This window comes from Topomyia yanbarensis, chromosome 2 (genome assembly GCF_030247195.1).
Source record: "Topomyia yanbarensis strain Yona2022 chromosome 2, ASM3024719v1, whole genome shotgun sequence".
Lineage (NCBI taxonomy): Eukaryota > Metazoa > Arthropoda > Insecta > Diptera > Culicidae > Topomyia > Topomyia yanbarensis.
This window is the reverse complement of record NC_080671.1, coordinates 442,654,745-442,681,511: the sequence shown is the minus strand read 5'-3', so window position 1 is coordinate 442,681,511 and position 26,767 is coordinate 442,654,745. Positions and strand designations below refer to the sequence as shown.

Below are 26,767 nucleotides of genomic sequence, written 5' to 3'. Positions count from 1 at the left end.
ATTTTTTTGGCCGACCTCAACATATATAACCCCTTAAAGGTTTCAATAAACATTATGACAATCTGTTTAACTATCCAATCATAATAGAGAGCTTACTGTGCTACTTTTATAATTTCCTATCAGAAGAGCAGAATGGAAGGCTCTCCAAGTCCATAAACAATTCATAATACAATTTGTTACAACCATGTCCAGAACAAATAACAGACTTTGAAATAATTTGGCTTTTTCCTTCTAATCGGGCACCCCTCTATCGTCATACGATGAAAATATAATAATTAGATAAATCAAACCGCTTACGGCTGCAGTGACGACATTTGGACTGATTTATTAACCACCCTCGATATCCTGCAGAGTTCATCCAGCAATAAATAATATCCATTTTCCAAACCCAAGAGAATCAATCATTTCATGACTTAATCAGTTTATATAAAAGCCTCCCACTCCGTCTTGCACCCAACCAATCGGGGACCGAGGACAATCGAAACCGCCCCAGCTGTCAACGTTGGGTTGGATTTTCGCTCAGACCCCCCCCCCCACCCACTTCTATTATGATAATAATAATCGGAATGCCGTTAATGTGTTTAGTTACGAAACAATCCGTCCCTTATGTTGGTCCATATGTATTCAGTCGAAGAATTATGTATTATACCGTACGGACGTCATTCGGTTTACAATTGTGAATTGATGCTACGTCAATAGGACAGCTGGTTAGGAATTCGAATAATGAAAGCGTATAACTCGGAAAAAAGCCGTAAAAGCGCCCACGTGAAAATACTGCCGAATGAATCTATTGTGTGGGCGATTTGTCATTAGAGGTTTTGGACAGTCACAAACTCACAACAAATTATAAAATGATTGACATAATAATTAGGTTTAAAAAACCTGGATTCGAGGTAGAAAGTTGTACTTTAACTTAGTTATAGAGAGTTAGAAACAGAGTTACCGTTTGATTCGAATTCCCCACTGCTTCCGAAGGCTATCAACTTTGATTCAAATACTTATTTAATAACCAAAAAATGAGATCCAAAACTGACTGAAATCTATATTGAACGACCCCTTACCGACCTCAACTAGTTGTCAAGTGCAAGCGCTGAAATACTCGAGTAGTAGGCCATAAAAAATTGTCATCAACGCGACCAGCATGTTTTCTAATACTTATGACACACTTGTGATATCAAAATCACTGTACACCATGAAATCATATGTGTGTCACCCAGAATCACGGTGGTATCACGCAAGCATCGTGGTTCAACATTGATTTCGGTACCATGGTATCCGACCGTTGTACTGCCTCAAAATACAACCAATAGAAATGCTACCAGCGCTATTTCCAGGCAGTGGTGAACTCCAGAGCTATTACTTTCCATTACTTTGACGTTTGAAAAGTAAGCTATGACCAAAGATAAATTTTGTTTTCAAAACAATTTGCTTCGCGTTCCGAACTTATCACACATCATGGGTGAAAACAAAACCGGTAAAAAAAATGGTAAAATTTTAAGCGGCCGCGAAATTTTTCGAGTGATCGATGTGTGGAGCGAAAATGTAGCGGCTTTGCGAGGTACCTGCAAAAATTCTCACATTTATGCAAAAATGTGCGAAGAACTCCAGGTTTATGACATTCACTTGTCGCCAAACGAATTGCGCACCAGAATCCACAATTTGTCCAGAAAATACAGGTAGTTCACTAAAATTTTCCAATATTTGACAAATTACTTTGATGCAATTTATTTCAGATCTGAAAAGAACAAAATGGGAACGTCTGGAGGATCGCGATCCACATGGACCTATTTCGAAACGATCAATGCTTTCTTGCGATCTTACAAATCAAATAATATGGTCGACATGATGGACGAGAGTAAGATTTTTGCAACTTCGCTTCAACTAAATCCGAATCAGATTTCGAAACGAATTTTTCAAAGCGCAGCACAAATTTTCTCTGATGTTTTTGCTACTTTTATATAATTTCAGAGTCGGAAACAGGGTCGAAAGAACCAGTATGCATAGACGACCTGGAATGCAAGGGCACGGAAGAAAGTGAGTTGTTTGACGAATCGTCCGAATACTGCGTGATATACACCCAAGTATCCGAACCAGCATCGCCACAGTCACCATTACAGGAGTTTTCCAACAAAGGTGAGTAAACCTTGAAATCCATAGAGACGTCAACGCAACTCCCCGCCCCTCAAATTAATCCACTTTGACGGGGGATTACACCCTCTCTCCCAGACCACACCACCACTGTAACATCGCCTACATTATCACCCGCCCGCGCATACCAAAATAGATTAACATGAAAGCAAAATTTGCATAATGCTAAGCTAATCAAATATTACATTTTTTGTTTCAAGTGTTTCAGCGTTGACACGTAGCTCAGGTTCGTGGCTGTGGAACGCCTATACCGTGACCGCCCATATTGCCGCTCAGTTTCATATTCCGTTAATTTTTTGTAAGATAATTATTTTCCTTTCTCGGCTAGTATTCGAGCCAGGATCCTGGTTTACGTTGCAGGCCCAACAAGAGGGAAGAAGGGGGGGGGGGGTCAGCCGGAGCAATTGCCCCGGGTTCCATTTGGGTTCAGCATTTCTTCCTGAAGTAAAACTGGTGGACGAAAAATTACGGTATTCATAGAATAGAAATAACATTAGTAATTGTTATTTCATTTTATTCATTCGCTTTGTTAAATTATTAATTGATGAAAGTGGAAAAAAATGTGAGACACTTTGATATAATAACTTGAAAATTTGCACTTTTTAAGAAGTTACATACCTTTCTATTTTCTAATAAATCGAATTTTTCCATTTCTTTATCTAAAAGTACAACTCCTTGAGAACATTTTCTCTAATTTGCATAGGGATCCGGGAAATAGATCCAAAATTACAGGGTTTCGCAGCGCGCTTTGTCTACCAAGAGTAGTGGTAACTTTTAATTTAAAACTCGTGTATGTCTAAATGTAGTTTTTTCCAAAAAATAGCTTTTCCGTGATCACGCACGATTGCCGAAAAACCACTCAACGGATTTTCTTCATCTTTTTTAATTGATAGTTATTGATTTTTCTCGTACCTAAACGATTTCTTTTTATGCATATTTTTTTTGTTTTATGGATAAGATTTCCTAACACAATTTTTAGAGCTGAGAATATCGTCGATTTTGTAGGGAAAACGTTCCCGAATGCTGGAATTTTTTATTTATTTATTCAACTAATCGTTAAAGTACGAGGATTACTCCTATACTAAGAGAATTTTATGAGATTTAGAATTTTAGTTGATACATTGGTCTTCAATCGTGATCAGCGCAAACCTCTTAGATAAAAAAGTGTTTCGGGAAAAGGGTTATAACTCCACCAATTATCATTATATTTTTATGAACTACTGCTTGTTTTTTTTTCAATGCAAAATGTACAATATATAACAATATAACAACATATCACTGGAAATATTTTTGTAATATTTGTTATTGTTATGAGGAATTCCGCGATGATGCATCCGAAAATCTCTAAAATCGTGACCGACAGTCTTAGATTCTGATGAAACTTTCCAAGTTTAACCGGCATGGAATTTTTCATTTTTTATATTGTGTCCATAAAAATTTAAAGTGAAAATAAACATTTTGAATATGATTGCATGATGGAGAACTTATCAATAAAAAAGTTTTTTATCAATAACTTTATGCAAATTGACTTACAAAACTATAATTTTATTACAGAATATAATATAATATAATTTTAAATATAAACGCATTTGAAAAATATATTCCAAAATGCGATGGTTTTCGAGATATTTAGATTTTCTCTTCAACAAAAAACAATTAATTGGTGTAATTATGTCCTTTTGACCCTATCATGAAATGTCAAAAATCTAATGTTTTTCGTTTTAAAGACATAAAATAAACTTTTTCAGTGTACTTGAATTATGAGGAAGCTTTCAATAAAAAACTTTTCCTAACAACAACTTTTGACATATTTTTATAATTCATACTAGTTGCAGTCAAAAGCAGAATTTTATTTTTTTAATTTAATTCTAAACGCCATTCTAAATCAAAATGTTCATAACAAAATTTTTCTGAAATGTGATAGTTCTCGATATTTTTAATTTTATTTGAACAATACAATTATTGTGTTTTATTGCGACTTTTTCAGAAGTTATTCGCGTTTCACCATCATTCTTTTTAAGGCTCATAATACTTCCTGTAACTTTCCCATTGACATCAAAGCGATATTGTAAACCATTTGAAAGCTACATGAAAACAACCAAAATATAATTCAACTATATAGTTTAATCATCAAATTTTATGGTTGAAAAATATTTTGATTGTTTTTGAATATCTTTCAAACGGTTTACAATGTTGCCTTGATGTCAATGGAAAAGTTACAGGCAATGTTATGGGCGTTACGAAAAACCAATTGCTGTTGATGGAGTAACACGAATAACTTCCGAAAAGGTCATAATAAAACAAAATAATCGTGTTAAACCAAAATTTACAATATCTCGAGAATTACTACATTTCAGAAATTTTTTGTTATGAGCATTTTGATTTAAAATGACGGTTAGAATAATATTCAAAAATAAAATTGCACTTTTGACTGCAAATAGTATGAATTTAAAAAAATTGTCTAAAGTTGCTAGGAAAACTTTTTTATTGAAAGCTTCGCCATGATCCAAATACACTGAAAAAGATTCTTTTATGTCTTTAAAATGATAAACATTAGATTTTTGACATTTTATGATGGGGTAACGCAAATATCTTTTAAAAAGGACATAATTACATCAATTAATTGTTTTCATTGGAGCAGAATTCCAAATATCTCGAAAACTATCGCAAAGAAGATATTTCTTAAATGCATTAAATGCATATTCTGTAATAAAATTACAGTTTTGTATGTCATTAGTATGAAGTTTAAAAACATGTATAAAGTTATTGTTAGAAAATTTTTTTTGCTGATAATTTCTCCATCACGCAATCACATTCAAAATATTTCTTTTCGCTTTAAGTTTTTGTTGGCAAAATATAAAAAATAGAAAAAATGGTTTTTTCGCAATCTGAATTTTCATATAAACCTTTGTTTTGTGAAAATGACGCAACATATTTTTCAGTGCATATTTTTTCATGCAGAAGCATGCATTCCCTGTATCTCGTTCTCAGATAATTTTACTGTATAAAATAGAGTAATTGAATAAAAAAGTTTTGAAATTAATGCACGTAGAAACGTTTACGTCCCTTTGAAAAATCACTCTTGTATCAAAATATGGCAATAGACAGAGAAAATCATGGAGATTCATAAACCGAACATAACTGTAAAGTTTCGTTCGAATCGACGATGGTCATATTTTGCGGTCGACCGATTTCTCATGGAATCCCTCTTATGTATTCTGGAAATGTTAGAAGCAAATATTGTTTTTTTAAAATGAAGCAAACATTTTTTTTTACTTTTTTAAATAATTATATCAATAAGATTGTGCGAAAATTTTAGATTGAAACTCGGAGTATTGTATATAACAAAAAGAATATTTTTGTATTTTTTTTTTCGGTAAGCTCAGTTGAAAGAGCAACTTTTTTATTTAATATTTTCCATATTTCGAATCGTTCCCGAGTTATCAGTGATTGAAAAGTGTTCAATTTTATAAACTTCAGAAGTTCAAAAATTAATAGCTTGAAAAAAATCATATTTTGCCAAAACAAAAAAAAACGTGTCAGTTATTTTTAGCATACGAGTTTATGTATGTCACAAGTATAAAAATTTCAAAAAAAATAAATGAAGCAAATTTCTTTGAGTATCCCTTCAATTTTCCTATTTAATCAATGCATGTATATTCGAAATCAGTAATATATAATTTTTATTTGCATTATTTGATTTATCTTTCAAAAATAATATCAATTTTTTCGTCTATTCGACAACAGAATCAGCTTCATCTCCAAAACTATCCTCATCTGCGGGACCGTATGGACTACCATCTGCTCCATCAACATCGAGATCCTCCAAGAAACCATCTGAGCGAACAAAGTTCGTTCCAGCTAAATCCGGTAGAAAAAAAACATCCAAGAAAGGTTGTTAGAGATGACAGAGAAGGAGAACAAAAATTTCGAAATATTCTTGAAAGAATCTCAAGAGACTGATCAGCAAATAATTGCACTGATGAAGTAAAACAATCAGCTTCTTGAGAAAATGATTGCCAAAATGTCATTTGGTTCCATTTTCAGTTATAATTTACATACAAGGGTTTTCGATACCGACAGTAAATGCCGCTGAATAATGTAACTTTTCTACTGTGTATCCCGGTAAAGCTCAGTAGCAAGAGCCCCCTCGAACTGGGTCTCAGAGTCGGCTTACTACTGGGTAATCGGAGGGGTTTCGCGAACAACTGTACAGGGTACTATCACTTGACTAAACTGGGTTGTGAAATAAACAAATTGAAAATGGAATCTAAACTTCGGAAAACTGTTTTATTAATGAAAACTTTAACTTTAAAATATTTACTTTTATTTAACTATTGCTTATGTGTGAATGTGTATGTGGGTTGTGGGTTTATACTGGTACGTACCGCTGCTGTTGCTGGAAGTTGCTGGTGGTTCGGGGTGGTCCTGCGAGCGCTCGCGTTGATGCTGCTGACGACGATTGGGTTCGGGAACTGGTGACAATGGTGGCTGCTGTTCTCGCTGGTGGGTTGGCGGGTTCTTGACGGTGTTGGTGGAGTCTTGTAACAGGTCACTAAAGGAACCGTGTTTCAGGGGTTGAAACTGCCTTCACTTCGCGCCAAACAACGGGATGAATTCCAATTGTATGTGAAGCAGCAAGATTTCGTTTGCCCGGCGAGACTCAGGGCGAGTCCATCAAATTCCCCGAATTACTTCCCTAGTTACTCCGCGAACACATCAGCTGACACCCAACACCAATATCGTGAAAAAAACCTTGGAAGACGGTAATCATAAATCGATTTACACCCCACCAAATAACTACTCTCTCTTTCTTCTCGGTAATACCATAAAACTGTATTTGGGCTTGAAGGGGTTAACATCGATCACTGTTCTACCCGTAGAACTCTACTAAACCGACCTATACCACTATCTATTTCCAAGCGCTTGGATTTTAAACTTCTCTATGGCACTAAACGTATTCTAACAACACCATTGATATTTCTTACTGCTATATTTACAAAAGTTTTTACAATGTTCAGATCTGACCTTATTCGTCCACGGTGATCTCCTTCAGAGTTGAGGCGAGGCGGCTGTAATCGTTGTTACCACATTGACACCGATGCTGTCAGTGTCTCGACTAACTGCTATGCTGAGCGGCGGCGAAAATACCGACTTATCATTCCGTGCCGGCGGCTCATTCGGCTGATCGTGATCACGACGCTGGATTCCTGCCTCTCGAGAGGGTGTTGCTTCGAGGCTATGTGGCTGATGCCCGACTTGTGGTGGCCGGTGAATCAGCTCCAAAGGCGTGGTTCTCCTTTGGGTGGCCCGCAGGGCGAGGGAGTCGAACACTGGCCCGACGGCGAGCTAGGCTACAAGCCGGCAGGCTTCGGGAACGTCTCCAGAGACAGCGTGGCTGGTCGCTATCCCCTACTCCTGCTTGGGTGCTATAGCACCCGGACGGAACACCTTCGCTTGAAGGATCCTTCAAGCGAGAACATATAATGTGCGCATTAGTTAGCGGTAGGGTAAAATGGCGTATCACACATGACGATGGTTAAATTACCTGAACCTCGAGCAAAATTGCTATTAAGTGCTGGACTTAATTGTCGGTCCTTAACACTGTGTAGGATTTCATCTAGCATTTTGAAATAAATACTTGTTTAGAGATTTCCACTGTTATAAACATTTTACCGACTTACAAAAGGAGCTACACTATCCCGCACATGGGCCTGTTAACTTCCACTTTTTTTCTCTTTTTCTCGATCTATAAGTTTCAAAATATTAAACTGATACAATCTTGCTTTTTTTAAATTGAACTTACGTAACGAATTCGAACGGTATTCCGTTACTTCTAACCGATAGCTTCTCCTAACTTCACTTTTTTTTTCGCAGCTTAAAGCCGTCTTACTGGTACGCCGAACGAATCGAGAAAGAATAGCTATTCAGACCATAGAAATCTTTTCCTATTTCACCCATCAACTATTCGCATTCCCACCAACACCAATTCGCGGACTCATCATGTCCAAAGATTTTTTTAAAGATATGACCATGAGTACCACCTGATGCATTTTTTTCTCGCGACTAAGAGGTGCAATAGTTCGACTATTAGTCGCATATAGCGCTACCGTCACACAAGGGCTAAATATTGCTGCTTTACACATTAGCGTGATCGAGCAACTTCAGCCATTCAACAGGCTCTATCTGTAACATCGTTACAGTCTAATGGCGGCTGCTGGCGTCTTCCCTCATTGACGAGTATCGACAGGCCCAGGACGATACCGGAGTGGCCGTGCCGAGAGGGGTAAGTCCTCCTTAGCGGTTATGGCCCAAGGCCAGAAGACGATCGCTGGTCTTTGACGGGTTAGAAGTAGCAAGCATCCAGGGCTCGCTAGGCCGAATCGTGTGCTGCCGGGTGGTGATGATCGAGTCACCCAAGGCACTGAAAATTGTATAAAAAACCTAAAGAAGATCCTGTGAGGGTAACAATTCAGGGTGGGGAATAAGTTTAATCTCACTCGTAACACGTTTTTGGCAATTCTCGCCATCGTTGTCAAACTAGAATGTTACCTGAATGTATCTGGTTCACCTCACACTTTAATTCACTTTTTGAATTATTAGTTTTTTTTTAACTTACTTCACTTTTAATGCGTCGAGCACACGAACGCCAGATAACTTGTGATTCCTGCGGGGTCGCAGCGGGATGTTTTATGCCTTAGGTAGCGTAACATTTTGGCGGTTTTCAACAGCTTTCTTGGGGCGAACTTTGGGTGTGTCGCGCTACCATTTTTCGCCTGCCGTATAACAGCTTTCCTCCCCCTTTCGTTAACTGTTCTACGGTTTGGTGTTCGTTACTTTTACCACCCACTTGTACCCACTGTGTTGTTTTAGTGTGATGACAATAATTTGTGCGTTTATTCTAATCCTACTAATCCTAATTTTAACCATTAACAAATAATTTATAATTCACATTTTATACTACTAACCCTACTAAACCTACTAATAATTAACCCTTTTACATTTAGTGACGTGACAGTACAACTAAACATTTAGGCACATATTTAAAACAAATAGAGGATTTTGTAACAAACGGTTACAATAATTTGTTGAATTATTAAATTTTTTAGCAGAAATTTTGATTTGATCTTTTCATTTAATCTATCGTCTCCGGTTTGTGCAAAAAATTGGATAAATAAAATGTCCATAGACCTACCTAAATATCTCATAATTGCCCGACGCACGGTTGTCCCTGATTGATTATCAGCTTTTATAGACAATCCCCTCTGTGGTTGCGGCCTAGATGTATTCGCTTTGATTTCTGCAGTCCACGATTTGTTAATTGTATCATTATGATCATTGCAAAGGTTGTGCAGGATATAGCATGCCTTGATAATGCGATTGGCATTGCAAATATCTACTTCCAGTCCCCGGCCGATCTTTCGGAATCGCGCTTTAAGATGTCCAAAAGCGTTTTCGACTACCCTTCGGCATCGCGATAAAACATAATTAAACAAACGCTCATCCTCGTTTTGATTTATAGCAAAAGGAGAAGAATTGGTACATTCACGCCATCAATTATCTTTGAATACTGTTGAAATAATGAGTGCGAATCGTGTAAAAATTTCAATGCCGAATTTTCAAAAATTGTCGAATCGTTGGAGCGCCCTGGAACTCCCACATTTATGTATGTGAAGCGGTATCTGTGATCAACAGCTGCGTACAGTACAACCGAGTGCCAACCTTTAAAATTATAATAATCTACGGCTTCTGTTTTTGGCACATTGACTTCAATGTGACAACCGTCGTCAGCTCCGTAGCACTATGGAAATCCAAGCTTTGAAAATCCACTTGTAATTTCCAGAATTTTCGCGGTTGTGGGTGGATATGCTGGAAATGTTTCCTCATGAAAGGAGTGGATAATTGCATCACAAACTTCCAGAACAAGTTCTCCGACGGTGGTTCTTCCGACCCCAAATAAACTGGCTACGGTCCGATATTCTGCAGATGACCCCAATGCATGTAGCGCAATCGCAATACGTTTTTTCAGAGGTATTGCCCAACGCCACCGTGTATCCTCCCTCGTTAGGTAAAACAGTTTGCACACTAGGTATTCGAACGTTTTTCGATCCATCCTGAAAATGTTCTTAAATTTTTCATCCGTAAATTTCGGAAATTCTACCTCCCAGTAAGACGATTTTTCCACCTAGAATTTGGAAAGTTGTGTACATATACGGTAATTAAGTAAGCCAACAAAAAAAGATTTACAGTTTATAAATATTTACCATTGACCATAAACGACGTTTCTTCGTTGATGTTCCAATAGCTGCCAATCTCAAATAGAAATTCGTTTTCTTTTTGTAGTACATAGCCAGCGTTAGGCACTTTTTACGCTTTCTCAGAAGCATGAGCAGCTTTGCATTATTTCTGCACTGCAAATAATCCACACATTGAACTCAAGTGTTTAACACTTAATTTTGCCGCAACTGGCTTCACACTTAGATCTTATGTGTTAGACACTTAATAACAATCTTTTTTAAAAACTCGTTAATTCCAACAGATGCCACACTTAAGTTTCATATGCGTGGTGCTTTCAAATGAAGTGTCTGAAAAATAGTTATTGAGTGTAATACACATGGACATCAACTGTGTCAACTTAAAGATTAAATAATTTCTTATGAAAGACATGTGTGTAAATGTTAATTTCTATATGGCAAAAACATTGTTTGCTTTGAATAAAAATAAAGTACGCTAGATATTTTTGTTTTATTTAGATCTTTTATTTTATTTTATTATAAAAGCCAACTTAATCTACTTATAAATAACAAATTTATGGAGTAAAGTTTATTTTTCAACTTCTGAATACAACTTGCTGTGTAAGTTCGCCCCCTTGAAAAACTGGATGTCTCTAGCTTAAGTTCCGCTAGCATCTCATCTTCATTCTGTAATAAAGAAAAAACAGGTCAATAATTTATAACTTTACATAATATATTACTTACCATCTAAAATTACCAGAATACGCTGCCGAAATCCTGTCTAAATATCAGTTCTGCACGTTTTTTCACAGCCATCTCAAATTGATGTGGAAAACTGAACTTTTTAAATGTTTCTACACTTAATATTGCCGCACTTGTAAAAACCAATGGATTTAAAGAGCAAAACTTTTCTGATTTATTGCACTGACACATGAAATTGAATTGTGATGGTTATCGATTATGCCATTAAGTGGTACACATACTTTTCAAGTGTAATTTTATTAAAGTGCATATGGAAAAATCTTGATTTTTCCATGTGGTTTGAAACTTAAATTTTATGGGTGGAATGTTTTCGAAAATATGGGTGAAACATGTATGATTTAATATGTTGACACTTAAATTTTAAATGCGGTGATAGTCGATCATGTCATAGGGTGGCACACTTAATTTTGAAGTGTAAATTCATTGAAGGACAAATGGAAAGCTCTTAAATTTTCAGTGTGGCTTGACACTTAAATCTTATGTGTCGAAACTCTTCGAAAAAAAGTGCACATTATTTGCAGTGTGTGAATAATGCTCAGAAGATTTGAGCTTGTGCGCATCATTTCGCAATTTAATTGTTTACTCTGATCAGAGAATGTGCATGTTTGCTTTGATGCGAACTGCCAAATAGCATACAGCGGGAGAAATCATGTGTGTCACCTCATCGTTGTACGTGTACAACGTGGTACGGAAATCACATGTGTGTCAATGGTATAAGTTTCGCGAGAAACTCGATTTTATTTTGTGGTTCTCAGAGTTAATATATAAGATTTGCACGTTATAGTGATTCAAGCTGTCGAAAGGATTGGTAAGTGGCTTTAAAATGAATTAAATCTTGCAAAAAAAACTGCGCGTTTGGTTGATTTATTGCACCACGATGAATGTCCGGAATTCGAATCATCAATAAATCAGATCCCACGATTTGAATCATAATTACATAATGCATCATCTAACTAATTAAGCAGTACATTCTGTCAAGTTCCAAGAAAAATGTACTGATAGTACTAGAAGACTAATTAACCAAATAGTTACAGTTCGTTTGCCAATATCTTATATCCGACAAGTTTCCCAACTGTCCAAAATTCTAAACCTTGAACCCAAAAGTGGGTCAGGTTCCAATCCCTAGCGCTGTCAGTTCAAATCTTGACAGGAGTTGGGATTAGAATCAGACCCTGTTCCGCCATTACCAGAAACCCCATCAATATCTTTAAACCACCTTACTTAGAGTTTCGTCAATATTGGCAGTGACTGCACCGAACTTTTAATCATCAATTATTATTAAAAAATTCACCTACCGTCAGCTTGACCGCAGCATCTATGGGGATGTGACAATATATGCCTCCCACCAGAGGAAAAAAAATATCACTAAAGTGAAATGATATGCTGGCGTGGCTTGTACGTACGATCAAGTATTATTCAAATTCAATTTAATTAAACGCTTTTTAATCACGCCCTTGTAAATTGTCAACCCCGTGTCGTCCTGGGATGACGCGGATGAAATGAACGACAACGAAAAAAAAAATCGACAACCTACCCGCGGAGGAGCAGGTTTTATGTACCTATAGGAAAAGATCGTGTGCCATGGATGGTCTACTGTATGATGCCGGGCCCGAGTGTTCGCAAATATGCTGACACACGCGGGATTGGAAAATATGCAAATCGTGCTGACGATGATGACGGGGTAGTTTAACGTTGGTGTGAAGTCGAATTTCAAATTGAATATTAATTTAAATTTTCGCTCGTTCAGGCTAAATATTATGCCGGGCCGGCGACGCTACGCTAGATCTGAAGTGCTGATGGCTGAGATGGAGTGGCGGAGATTGTTTTGTGTCGGATCGGTCCTTTTGTCGTTGGGCCCCGCATAATTTGTGGATGTGATGTAATAAATTTGTTCACTTGCAGATTTTCTCGGTTTAGCGAATACGGTGCTTTCAATAGTCATGGGAATTTTCATCCAGTGCGATGTAATCTGTAGCATTCCATATGCTTTCTTAACGAGGGTCACCTAATCTCTCCGAAATTGGGAATTGGCATTTTTGGAAGGCATATTGGATTATAAATAAGTATATTCAACCGACCAGGATAACATTTCTGCTGACAACAATTGAGAAAAAGGTCTCGAAAAAAGATGTTATCATATCGAATACCAGTTTATATCGATCAATAAAGTTTTCAGTGATGACCAAGTAGAAATTGGAATAATTTGGAGACGTTTTATAAGGAAAAGAATCGGCCTCACCGGATTTCATTAGCTACGATGGAAGTTCATCTAAACTATGAGCAGCGTAACATCCATTTAGCATTTATTCTCTTGAAATTCGGTCCTCTTTTTCAGCAATCGCAAATCATGAATCCGTCGATCTTGAATTTACTGTTACGCCGAAACCTGCCAAGTTCTTCTTGATAAGAACCAGATCGAGGCGAACTCACGTCTGCCTTTTCCGGGAAAGCGTCACGATAATTATCGGAATACGTCCGGGTACTTGGGCACCTGCGTCAAACACTCTTCGTTGGCCAATCACTTCCGTGCGCAATCCTTTCACACCCGAGATAGTATTGGGAATTTTTCGAAATCGACACTGGTTTGCATAATTTTGACGGGAGCTGAAAATGTTCACCTCCAACGCGTAGGACTACTGCGATCGAATTCCTTAAGTAATAAAAATTCTGGATATTAGAAAATTCTATCGAAGAGTGGACCAGCAAAACGAGTAAATCGTGGCTATTTAGTTCTATGGCATCATAACACAATTTTTTGGTATATTCTATTTAGATGAAATTATTTTCAAGGTTGGCTATAGCGTGGCAAATCAGAGGCCCGGCCATGAAAGATTCTAGGTGATCAATCAATATATAATGCAATGATTTAATCAACTGAAAAACTGCCCAGAATTTAATCTTTTAAAGAAAGTTATCAACAAATCGAAAGACTCGACTCACTTAACACTGATAATTACCATCTTCCAATTTACGTAAAATTTGTTAAATACATCATTGATGACACCAGCAAAATAAATAGCAGCTACAAATTTGAATAAGCTGAATAAGCTTGAGTCGAGACGTGAACCGATCCGGAGATGCCGAAACATGGCTCGCATCTCTTCACAGCCACCCTCGCAGGATTTTTAATCGACGTGAAACTTCTTATTGATGTTGCCAACTTAGTGCTCATTCGTTATCGAGCACTCAGTCGAGATAGAAGTCTTTTGTCATCGGTCCGTAGACTCTATAGGACAAATAGTGTTAATCCGCGTTCAAGGTTATTTGCACACTCTACGCTTAGTTGAAGTTTCAGTATTTTTTCCCTTCTTTTGTGTTTCTGTTTCTGAGTACCGTTAGCCGGTCAGTGAAGTTAAGCAGTGTTCTTCTAGTAAGCCGTCTGGATACCGTTACGTATTGTGGACCGTATTCTTACAGCGTTGAACATTTCTGACCCCCTTAAAAGTATCTTGATAAGCTTTCTCCCCGCAGTAAAAACATTCTTGATGCAGTTCACTGCGAAATGGCCCCTCCTTTCAGCGATTGTATTCTTCGATGGCTAATTCATCGAACGAGGTCAAGGATTTAATCACTGTTCTACAGTGGAATTGCAGAAGCATTATCCCGAAAATCGATTCGTTTAAAATCTTACTAAATAATTTGAAATGCGATGTATTTGCCCTATGCGAGACATGGCTCACTTCAGAAATAACCCTACACTTTCACGATTTTAATATTATTCGCTTGGATCCAGAAGACTCTTACGGAGGAGTACTTTTGGGGATCAAAAAGTGCTATTCTTTCAATCGGATCGACCTCCCCTCGACACCAGGCATTGAAGTTGTCGCTTGCCAAACCAGAATTAAAGGCAAAGACCTTTGCATTGCTTCCACCTACATCCCTCCTAGAGCCTCAGTTAGCCACCGACGGCTTTGCGATATTGCGGAACTTCTCCCCGCACCGAGGTTAGTTTTAGGTGACTTCAACTCTCACGGCACGGCATGGGGTTGCCTTCATGTCGATAATCGATCTACCCTACTCCATGAGCTTTGCGACAACTTCAATATGACCATTTTGAATACGGGTGAAATGACACGGATTCCTGTCCCTCCAGCGCGACCGAGCGCCTTAGACCTGTCCCTCTGCTCGACATCGCTGCGGTTAGATTGCATGTGGAAGGTAGTCTCTGATCCCCACGGCAGCGACCATCTGCCAATCGTAATTAATATTGCTAACGGTTCAGGGCCACCGAATACAATCAATGTTTCGTCTCACACGAAATATTGATTGGAAGAGCTACGCGTCCGCGATATCCGAAAAAGTAGAATCGACACAAGAGCTTCCTCCGGAGGAAGAGTACGGGTTCCTGGCTGGCTTGATTCTCGATACCGCGATTCAAGCTCAGACTAAACGCGTACCAGACGCGAACTCACGCGGGCGTCCTCCCAATCCATGGTGGGACAAAGAGTGCTCAGACGTGTACGCGGAGAAGGCCGCTGCGTATAAGACCTTCTGGGACGACGGGCTGTCAGCTAGCTACCGACAGTACGCGATGGCGGAAACGCGCATGAAGAGTTTGATAAAAGCCAAAAAACGTAGCTACTGGCGCCGGTTCGTCGACGGACTAACGAGAGAAACATCGATGAGCACTCTTTGGAGTACGGCCCGGCGTTTATGAAACCGAAACAGTACTAATGAGAGCGTGGAATATTCAAACCGTTGGATATTCGATTTTGCCAAGAAGGTTTGTCCGGATTCCGCCCCGGCACAGAAGATCTACCGCGCCGCGTCCCCTCACAATAACGCGAACGAAACACCGTTTTCGATGGTGGAGTTCTCACTTGCTCTCTTATCATGTAACAATAAAGCCCCAGGGCCAGACAGAATCAAATTTAACTTGTTAAAGAGCCAGACTCTGCCAAGAGACGCTTGTTGAACTTATTTAATAAGTTTCTTGAGGCTAGCATTGTCCCACACGATTGGAGGCAAGTGAAGGTCATCGCCATCCAAAAACCAGGAAAACTAGCCTCCGACCACAATTCGTACCGTCCGATCGCAATGCTATCCTGTATCCGGAAGTTGTTCGAGAAAATGATCCTATTTCGCCTCGACCATTGGGTTGAAGCAAATGGCTTACTGTCAGATACACAATTTGGCTTCCGCAAAGGCAAAGGGACGAACGATTGCCTTGCGTTGCTTTCTACAGAAATCCAAATGGCCTATGCTAACAAAGAGCAGATGGCATCAGTCTTCTTGGATATTAAGGGGGCTTTTGATTCAGTTTTTATCAAAATTCTTTCTGAGAAGCTGCACCAGCATGGTCTTTCACCGACTCTAAACAACTTTTTGCTAAACCTGTTGTCTGAAAAACATATGCATTTTTCGCATGGTGATTTATCGACATCACGAATTAGCTACATGGGTCTTCCCCAGGGCTCATGTCTAAGCCCCCTTCTCTATAACTTTTACGTGAATGACATTGACGAATGTCTTGTCAATTCCTGCACGCTAAGGCAGCTTGCAGATGACGGTGTGGTCTCTATTACAGGTCCCAAAGCCGTCGATCTGCAAGGACCATTGCAAGATACCTTGGACAATTTGTCTGCATGGGCTCTCCAACTGGGTATCGAGTTCTCCACGGAGAAAACTGAGCTAGTCGTATTTTCAAGGAAGCGTGAACCAGCACAACTACAGCTTCTATTAATGGGTCAAACTATTGCTCTGGTTGCAACTTTCAAATATCTCGGGGTCTGGTTCGACTCTAAAAGAACCTGGGGATGTCACATTAGGTATCTGAAACAGAAGTGCCAACAAAGGATCAACTTTCTCCGTACAATAACCGGAACATGGAGACCTGATCAGGCTTTACCAAACAACAATATTGTCGATGATGGAGTACGGGAGTTTCTGTTTCCGCTCCGCTGCGAACATACATTTCATCAAACTAGAGCGAATCCAATATTGTTGTTTGCGTATTGCTTTGGGTTGCATGCACTCGACACATACGATGAGTTTAGAAGTGCTGGCGGGCGTCCTTCCGCTGAAAAATCGATTTTGGGACCTCGCATATCGATTGCTCATCCGATGCGATATCTTGAACCCGTTAGTAATTGCAAATTTCGAAAGGCTTGTCGAGCTCAATTCTCAAACGCGATTTATGTCCTTGTACTTCGATTACATGGCACAGAATATCAATCCTTCTTCATACTATCCCAACCGTGTCAATCTCTTTCATGCTTCTGATTCAACTGTTTTCTTTGACACATCCATGAAAGACGAGATTCGTGGAATCCCGGATCACATACGTCCGCAAGTGATCCCAAGCATCTTTCATAGTAAATTTCGAGAAGTCGACTGCAACAAGATGTTTTACACCGACGGGTCAAGCCTCGACGGCTCCACTGGCTTCGGTATATTCAATCAAAACCTCACCGCCTCATTCAAACTCAATGATCCTGCTTCAGTTTACGTCGCAGAACTTGCTGCTATTCAGTATACCCTTGGGATCATTGATACTTTGCCCACCGATCATTACTTTATTGTCTCGGATAGCCTCAGCTCAATCGAGGCTCTCCGTTCAATGAAACCTAGAAAGCACATTCCATATTTTCTGGGGAAAATCTGGGAGCGCCTGCGTGCTTTGTCTATAAGATCGTACAAGATTACCTTAGTTTGGGTTCCCTCGCATTGCTCCATTCCAGGTAATGAAGAAGTGGACTCTTTAGCTAAGGCGGGCGCTTTACAAGGTGACATATATGAAAGACCAATTAGCTTCAGCGAATTTTTCAGTATTACTCATCAGAGAACCCTCGAAAGTTGGCAAACTTCATGGAGCAATGGTGAACTGGGAAGGTGGCTACATTCGATAATCCCTAAGGTATCGACGAAACCTTGGTTCAGAGGGATGGATGTGGGTCGGGATTTCATTCGCGTGATGTCTCGGCTCATGTCCAATCACTACACGCTGGACGCACATCTCCGGCGTATTGGGCTCGTGGATAGCGGTATCTGCGCTTGTGGCAACGGTTATCACGAAATCGAACATGTTGTCTGGGCATGCGACGAGTACTGTTCTGCCAGATCTCAACTATTCGATTCCCTTCGGGCCCGAGGAAGATCACCCAATGTCCCGGTTCGAGATGTACTAGCAAGCCGCGATATTCTCCACATGTCCCTTATATACACGTTCCTCAAAACCATCAATATCCAAATTTAAATGCCCCTATCTTTTCTCTTATCATTCCCAGAAGTGCCCTCTTCCGCCTACCGTACCCCAACGATGGTTTGATACGACTCCAAGACGAGACAAAACATCTGTTGAATGAACCAACAACACGAGATCTACAGTACAACATCACACGCGCAGCGCGGTGTGTTCCCGATCCGTATCTGAGCCGTACTACGAAATCGTCTGGAGAAACCCCTGCCGGCTCGAGGAAAACCGCCCGGCGTCCCAATACTTGATACATCCGTTCGAATCTGTAATCCTGGCCGTTGATTCCTGATGCCGGAAACTGAAGTTTATATCCCCCCCCCCCCCTTCAGCCTTGTCCACCCACCCTCCCATGTCTCTGATACACAGATGTATGACTTCACCCCCTTCTCCCCTTGAATATCTTCCCAAAATTTATGTGCCCCCCTATCTTCTAGTTTTAGTTGAACAATATTTAATCTCGTTAAGAAATGCGCAACAGTACCACTACTTTAAAATAGTCCTAATTAATTCCCCTTAATCTTGAACCACTCTTTCTAGTTATCTCTAGTTAATAAGCTTGTAAAATGTTCCGCTTAGTTAATAATTATTTTTTCTACAATCTCCCTTCTAAAAATCATAAAGTGAATTACTATACAAAGAACACACAAATGACCCGTCCCCCAAATCTTACGAATATTATATTATACCCTCTTTTATATGTATAAGTTAGCTGTAGTTTTTTTTTTAGTTTTATTATATAAAACAAAATAATATTGAAATGTGTATCCCCCTAGTTTTGAGAAATTCAAAATGTAAAACAATGGAAAAATGGCACCTTTAAGCTAACGCATACGTGCCTTATCAAATAAACAAATTGAAAAAAAAAAAAACCGAATCGATCAAATAGGCGATTGAAAGTTGTGCTCCGTATAAGTCTCCGGGAAAAGATGGAATCATTCCAGTTCTACTGCAAAGAAGCCATACACACTTCAAACATATTTTGAAAAAAGTTCCTACTTGTAGTCTTGCAACAGGATACATTCCATTAGCGTGGCGGGAAATAACTGTCAAATTCGTTCACAAAGGTAGCCGCGTCACTTATGAGGAGACAAAGAGCTTTAGACCGATCTGTCTGACCTCCTTCCTTCTCTAATCAGTGGAACGTTTAATCGATCACTACATTCGGAATGTTAGCTTGGGCGAGCTCCCGCTGCATGTAATGTAACGTGCATATCAGCGGGGTAAGTCTACTATCACTCTGTTATACAACGTTGTCTACAACATTGAAAAAGCTTTTTTACAAAAGCAGCTTTAGGGGTTTTTCTCGATATTGAAGGTGCTTTTGACCACGTGTCTTTCGAATCCATTTTGGAAGCAGCTGAAGGTCATGGAGTACCTTCATATATCACGAACTGGATACACGCAATGCTTAGCATCCGACATCTGTGCTCATCGCTAAGACAAGTAGTGATAAGGAAACTGAGTGACTGCGGATGTCCTCAAGATGGTATGCTGGCACCACTTCTATGGAACCTTGTCGCCGATGGCTTGTTGAGGATACCGAATGAGCTTGGGTTTCCGATGCATGGTTTTGCCGATGATTATCATACAATGATCACCGGTATTTGCATTAACACACTTTTTGATTTAATGCAACAAGCAGAGCTCGTCCATTGCAGTTCTTTGACTCTGAAATTATTATCGCAGATCAAATTAAGTACGTCGGCTTTACCCAAGTACATTCAGTGGATCCACACAACAATTGTTAGACCAATAGTGGCATATGGGTGCCTTGCTTGGTGACAGAAAGGAGAAGTCATCACAGTCCAATCAAAGTTAAACCATCTTCAGAGGATTGTCTTGATGGCGATGACTGGTGAGTTCTCGACAACGCCTACTGCTGCTCTCGAGGCACTCTTGAACATAAAACCACTACATGTGTTTCTGAAACAAGAAGCACTTTCTTGTGCATACCGTCTTAAGGTTACTGGGCTCTGGAACAGTAACCCAATAGATCGGACTGTGGCCCTAAATGGTTACTTGGGATAAGTATACACTTGCTCCCAGTGACCTTACACTCACACGTAGTTTTCCTTTTAAAACTCTCATCATTCCGCCTCGCGAGGAATGACTGTACGACTGGATTAAGTGACAACTTGAAGAAAACGTAGTTTGTTATACTGCCGGTGTTGGTGTAAATTGTCATGAAATGAGATTAAACCAATCTCACTCGCTTGGTAGATACTGTACCGTATTCCAAGCAGAAATCTTTGCGATTCTGTGTGGCGTACAATCGGCACTCCAACAGGGAATTTTCGGTAAAAGAATCTATTTTTGCTCTGACAGTCAGGCTGCCCTGAAAGCACTTAGTTCGGCAGATTCGAGATCGAAATTAGTAATCGCATGTCGAACTCCAATCGAAGAACTTAGCATTTCAAATTTTGTGTACCCGGTCATTCCGGTACTACTGGAAATGAATAGGCGGACGAATTGGCTAGAGCTGGCGCTGCGACTGATTTCGTTGGTCCAGAACCAGTTCTACCACTGTCGAATAAGTCGGATAAGCCACAAGATTCGCTCTTGGGCTGCATTCGAACGTGCCAACCATTGGCGTAGCTTGCAAACTTGCGTTCAAACAAATACTTTTCTGCCGGATGTGAGTCCGAAAATGTCAAAGAATTTGTTGCATTTTTCCAAGCACAACTGCAGTATTCTGGTCAGAGCACTGACTGGACATTGCAAACTCAAACATGTGATAATTGGCTACTATTCAGCGCGCTGAGTATTATTCATGTGATCTTTGTGAATCCGATTACGGAACATCATATCATTTGATATGCAATTGCCCTGTGTTCATGCAATTGCGCATCCGGATTTTTGGTTCTCCATACATAGATGAACCTATGTACAGAGAGCTGAAATTTAAGGATATGCTTTTGTTCCTAACCCAGTGTGGTAAAGAGCTATAGTTTTTTAGCCGTATTTGAATGACAATATCTCTTCGGGGGTGTTGTCGTTCTGTTATCTCAATATCCCCTCGGGGGTGTTGATATATCCGCTCACTGTTTGAGTAGAGGTTCTAAATCCCTCCGGGGGTTGGAAGTTTTATTCCTGCGGTTGTAGCACCTGCAGATCGTTCAGCATCACTCCGGGGGTGCAGAATGCTCTGTTTTAATTGTTCTGTGTCGTTGTTTTCCTTACCCCTAACCTTACCACTTCCCCAATCCTTCCCATCAGGAAAATGATGAAAAGACGATTCTTGGCAAGGCACAAATCTCCGATCAACATGGGGAACGTGCCATTTGAGCCAGACGCTACTGATTCTCATCAGATCCCATGAAATTTCATAAATCGAATTCTTTTTTGTTATTGCCAAATGTCCTTAAAATGCATGAAATGCCGAGATTTTATGTTATACCGATTTTTTTTAAATAGGCTTTTTGGGGCTGGGAGCTGATTTTTGCCTTTCTCATATAAAAAGGATTTGCAATCAGTCAGATTTTCGACCTTTCAACTGAGTCCCGCAGGGCCGAGTCTATTATACCATTCGAGTCAGTTCGTCGAGATCGCAAAATGTCTGTGTGTGCCAAATAATGTACCCAAGTAGCATTTTTAGTTTTATAGCACGTTAAAAGTGCATTCTAAGTTTTGAGAAGGGCTTCAAGAGTGCCATAAAACCTCAATTGATACTAGGGCACTTAATTGTCTCAGAGATGGCAGAACCGATTTGCAAATACTTAGTTTCAAATGAACGGTATAACGCTTCCATAAGCTGCTATTGAATTTTTAGTTGATCCGACTTCCGGTTCCGGAGTTAAACACAGTAAATTTCCTTATAAACTGGTACCACCATGGTGTTCGAACGATGTAATACATATTCAAATAGGTTCAGCATTACTTGGATTTGCGGGTCTAGATGACCAATCAAGGTAGCTTTGACCACATTGGCCACCTATGTACTTTCTTGAGGCCCCCGAAGAACTCGCCAAATTTCCTTAACCGATTTTTACAAACTTGATTTCAAATGAAAAATATAATACTTCCATTGACTGCTATTGAATTTCATTCAGTTCTGACCTTTGGTTCAGGAGTTAAAGGTTTGTTATTGCGGTCACATAGGAATTTCTCATATAAACTGGTACAATCGTAATACCTCACAGGTTAAAAATCAATTGAAATGTACATCAAATTACTTCGATTCGCTGGCCTAGATCACTGATAGTGAATCAAAAACTCTTGGAATATATTGTCCATTATCGATAATTCCGTAATTCACGGGTTCCGGGCGTATTTCAGAACTTCGGTGATGACTAATCAATTTTCACTAACCTAGTCTCAAATGGAAGGTATAATATGAAGTTGGCTGTTGCATCCCCCATCCACTCCTCCTTCTTCCTCTCACATCCCCCCTCACTCTCACACACCCGCATTTCCTTCACCCATTCTTCCCTCCCACTAATTATCCCTCTACTCTCCCCCACCACCCCGCATTGCAAAATTAAACTAATCAAACATTATATTTTTGTTTGTTTCAAGTGTGTCAGCGTCGACATGTTGCTCACCAGATTCGTGGCAGTCGTGAATTCATATATACTTACCAAGTGTAATAAGAATGTAATAGACATTCCCACAATGTTAAATTGAACGCAACCAGCTATTAAATCATAGCCTAGATAAATGGGAAAGGCACAATTGCATCGCTAGGTGTAGTAAAACAGGTTTTTTACTTGTCTTGGAACAAAACATATTTAAGCTCGCGCGAGTGGCCGAACATAAAGCGGACTTCACACGTTTAATATTATTGTTGTATTTAGGAAATGCTTCAATCCAATGTATTTTCCATTACGCCCTCAATATCTTTGTCAATATTTTCATGTGTTGATTGTGCAAGGGCAAATAATGATGAAATATTTTTCCGATTGACAAAACAACAGATTATAAAAACAACCTTCCCCGATTCGAACGAAACTTTGCAGTTGTACTCGATTCATGAATCTAGATTTTTCACTGGCAATGACTTAATCCACATGTGGTTGTGTTGGTGTTAGATTGAGGAAATTGGGTGGAATTTATAGAAAGCTAAAGTTGTGAAGGTTAAATCGGATACATGCCAACACTCGTATTTCGTATGCTTTTATAATCATTCACATTGTAACTGTATCCCATTTTGACACATCGGGGGACCTCCCGTGCATTGAAAATGTCCAAACCTATTTTGTTTCAACTGCCAACAACTTGCCCTTCAATATTGTTTTTAAAAAGTTGAACAATTTCCATTTTGACTTGTTGACACCTCTGTGCGTATCCAACATGTTCGTAACAGCTAATGATCATTGATCTAAGAAGAAAATCAAATCGAAATCATTACTGATAATTTTGACTTTGTCCAGAATGCTCACTGCAGATAAAATTCTACCGAGATCATCCGCTCAGATATTAAAAATCAACCACAGTTCAAAATTACCGCTGATAGAAGGGAACAAAAATCGGTAGTGTTGTTTGCGAGATTATCTAGTGATAGTTAAGGGGAAAGTCTTTGCTTTACGATTTTGAAGGCAAGGCAACAATAGATCTTTTGTGTAATGTTAGGATCGGTTTATACATACATTGTGTTTGAAAACAAATATCTTCAGTCACACAGAGCCACACATATCAGCGTTACAAGAGTAGACGTCCAACCATTTCCAAGTCGAGGAGCGCCGTGGCGAACACGATAACTCTCGATAAAATTGTCCGATACGGGAAATTCAATAAGTTTTGTAAAGCTTAGACTTGTAGTTAGTCGATGAACCATAAAAAATAAAAAAAAGTTCGAGTTTTGAAAAATAGCTTCATGAAAACTGAAAAATCTCCTATTTTACTGTAAAATTCGCACATTTTCTTCAACGTAATAAGGAAAAAATATATTCAGTTTTCTGTGGTGCATCGACAGGCAGCACATATTGGTCATCCTCATAAAAAATCAAGTCAATTCGTTGATTAGTTTTTGAGTTATCGTGTTCGCCAATTTGAAAAACGCGGATTCGAGAAAAACGCTATTAAAGGGTGTCCTACATCAAATTGCATCACGGAAAAAAACGCTGTAAAAATGGCCCATTGGGCATTTCATTTTGAAAATTTGGGTAGAAGTAGCTTAGAGTGTATTGTTCACAATTTATTTTTATCACTGTCAGTTTTTCGAAAATTGTTGCCAATAGTTTGAAATATGCGTGTGCTATAACAAATACGCGCGTGGAATGCATGGCTGTTTAAATACTAACAATTAAGCGGATAAAATGGAAGTCGATTATTTTTGCCCTCTACACCAGACGCCCCACTTAAAAGAGTGATCACGGCGTGATTCTATCGGCAGAGAGAATTTTGAAAAAATCATAGGTGCAAATTATCAGCCATGATCGCGTTTTAATTTGTTTATAATGAATTAGAAATATATGGAGATGGATTTTCTATCTTTGGTTGGATGCAGGATGGGCAAACTGAACCATCCTGCAAGGTTTTGTAGGTTAAATACACTTCTTTCAATAAAAATCAATTTGATCGTCCTCCCTCAAATGTTCGATATAATATGTTGCACAATACTCGTGAAATCTAATTATGAATATGTTAGCTATAACTAAACATGTTTCACGGAAATAATTGCATTTGCTAGGTTTTTTTTTTTTATTAAAAATACTTGCAGGATGATTTGGTGCAGGATAACTTCCGGTACTAAATATGTTTAGAACAAAAAAGTTGCAGGATGGTGTGGTAGTGGATAACATATACTACCTCCTTCAAGAACCCTTTGCTTCGGCCAGTGAAAATTCTGGTTCGCCAACCCATAAATTTCCGAAAGAGGAAAATCAGTTTTCTCTCCTAAGCTTCCTCGCAAAGGTCTGAGAGTGTCCTTTGAAGGGTGCTGTTACAAAACCGGAGTAAGTGGCTCCTGGTTTCGGTAATCTTAGAAACTAGCAGGAATGTCCACATGGTACATCAAAAACCCCAAGTGTCCCTATAATTCAGTCCCTACATTTTCCCCCAGGTTTTACACAATGCATTTGCATGACAGTAGTGGTGAGTGCAATCATAAAAGAGGCTGTGCTGCCAACATTCTCCCCACAAAATGGATAGTTTTATATTTACCTATGCCCAAGACGGATACAAGTGTGCACATTTTTTCTGTGTGAGACAAGAGGATATGAAGAAGAAAAGCACAAATAAATGACGTAGTAGGTCTTTCTGTTGCCATAAGTTTTGTTTCGGTTCGGCCATAGTTGATTTACCCGGTTTTTTCAGGTAAAGAGTGTCCCTATGTGTTCTAATCGGTAGATCCGAAATGAAGCTCGGCCTTGTCTCACTTTTCATCGTGCGCCAAAGAATCAGGATGCTCGCTCGGATGATTCTGTTTACTTCAAGGGCCCCGGCCGCCATGCTTAATTTTGCAAGTATAAAACCAATACACTCAAAAGCGTCAAATGTTCCCACCTTTCTCTCCATCTAGGACCATGCCCACAACGTTATAGTTACAGGAGGCTCTCCATTTGATGGAGCATGGAAATCACTCTTTGTATTTCTTGGAGAAAACACGGGAGTTTTTGAGTACTTGATCTGCGAAATCATTGCAGATTACCTTAGTTTGAATTCTTTCGCAGTGCTCCATTCCGAGAAATGAGAAGGCGGCCACTTGGATTAGAATGATAATGAGAAGGTGGACATTTAGGCATTATAAGGTGATATTTATGCAAGATCGCGTAGCTTCAACGAGTTTTTAATTTTTTCTTCTCAGAGGATGCTCGAAAATGCAAATTTCGTGGAGCGATGGAAGCTCAGGAATCCCAAAGGTATCAACAAACCTTGGTCCAAGAGAATGGATGAGGGTCATGACTTCATACGGGTGATATCTCGGGTCATGTACAATCATTATACGTAGAAGGTCCATCTCCGGCGTATTGAGATCGTGGAGAGCGGTCTCTGCACTTGTGGTGCCGGTTATCGCGATATTAAACATGTTGTCTGGTCGTGCGCTAAATATTCTAGTACCAGATCTCCGTTAAACGAATCACTTCGGCCTCGTTCCAGTCCAGTCTAAGATGCTATACCGAATTCGTTACTGATACTTTTTGCATGTATCAGGAAACTAGCAGTTGGGAATTTGGATTCTGAGATGATTTTAACTTTCATTAGTTCAGTTTTCGATGAAAAACATACACTGAAAAAAAGATTCAGTTTGAACAAGGTCAAGTTTTTTTCAAATAACTTTTTTTTTCCTTAAAAGTGCCCAACTTGAATTTTTGACGGTAGGTGGGGAACATAATTGCCTATCTTGGAACAAAATTTCATTCAAATCAAAGATGGGTTTTTTGTATATCGACTTTAAATTTTTAAAATCAATTTTTTTCAGTGTAGAAGTCGATGAAGAATTTTTTCAATATTTTAATTCAAAAATTTGACTAATTTAGTAAAAATCACT

General features: G+C 39.2%; 1 protein-coding gene across 1 annotated transcript; it reads left to right on the top strand.

Annotated features, from left to right (window-relative positions):
• The first annotated feature begins 1,455 nt into the window (after positions 1-1,455).
• LOC131681061 (uncharacterized) lies at positions 1,456-6,050 on the top strand. Its single transcript, XM_058961766.1, has 4 exons — positions 1,456-1,676; positions 1,734-1,856; positions 1,958-2,133; positions 5,896-6,050. Exons 1-4 carry the CDS (start codon positions 1,456-1,458, stop codon positions 6,048-6,050), a joined length of 675 nt encoding a protein of 224 aa, XP_058817749.1.
• The last annotated feature ends 20,717 nt before the right edge of the window (positions 6,051-26,767 follow it).

Excerpts from the sequence above, each read along its gene's own strand:
- LOC131681061 (XM_058961766.1), top strand. The coding sequence starts at position 1,456 with ATGGGTGAAAACAAAACCGGTAAAAAAAATGGTAAAATTTTAAGCGGC. Across the intron at positions 1,677-1,733 it reads AATTTGTCCAGAAAATACAG|ATCTGAAAAGAACAAAATGG; the intron begins GTAGTTCACTAA and ends AATTTATTTCAG. Across the intron at positions 2,134-5,895 it reads ACAGGAGTTTTCCAACAAAG|AATCAGCTTCATCTCCAAAA; the intron begins GTGAGTAAACCT and ends ATTCGACAACAG.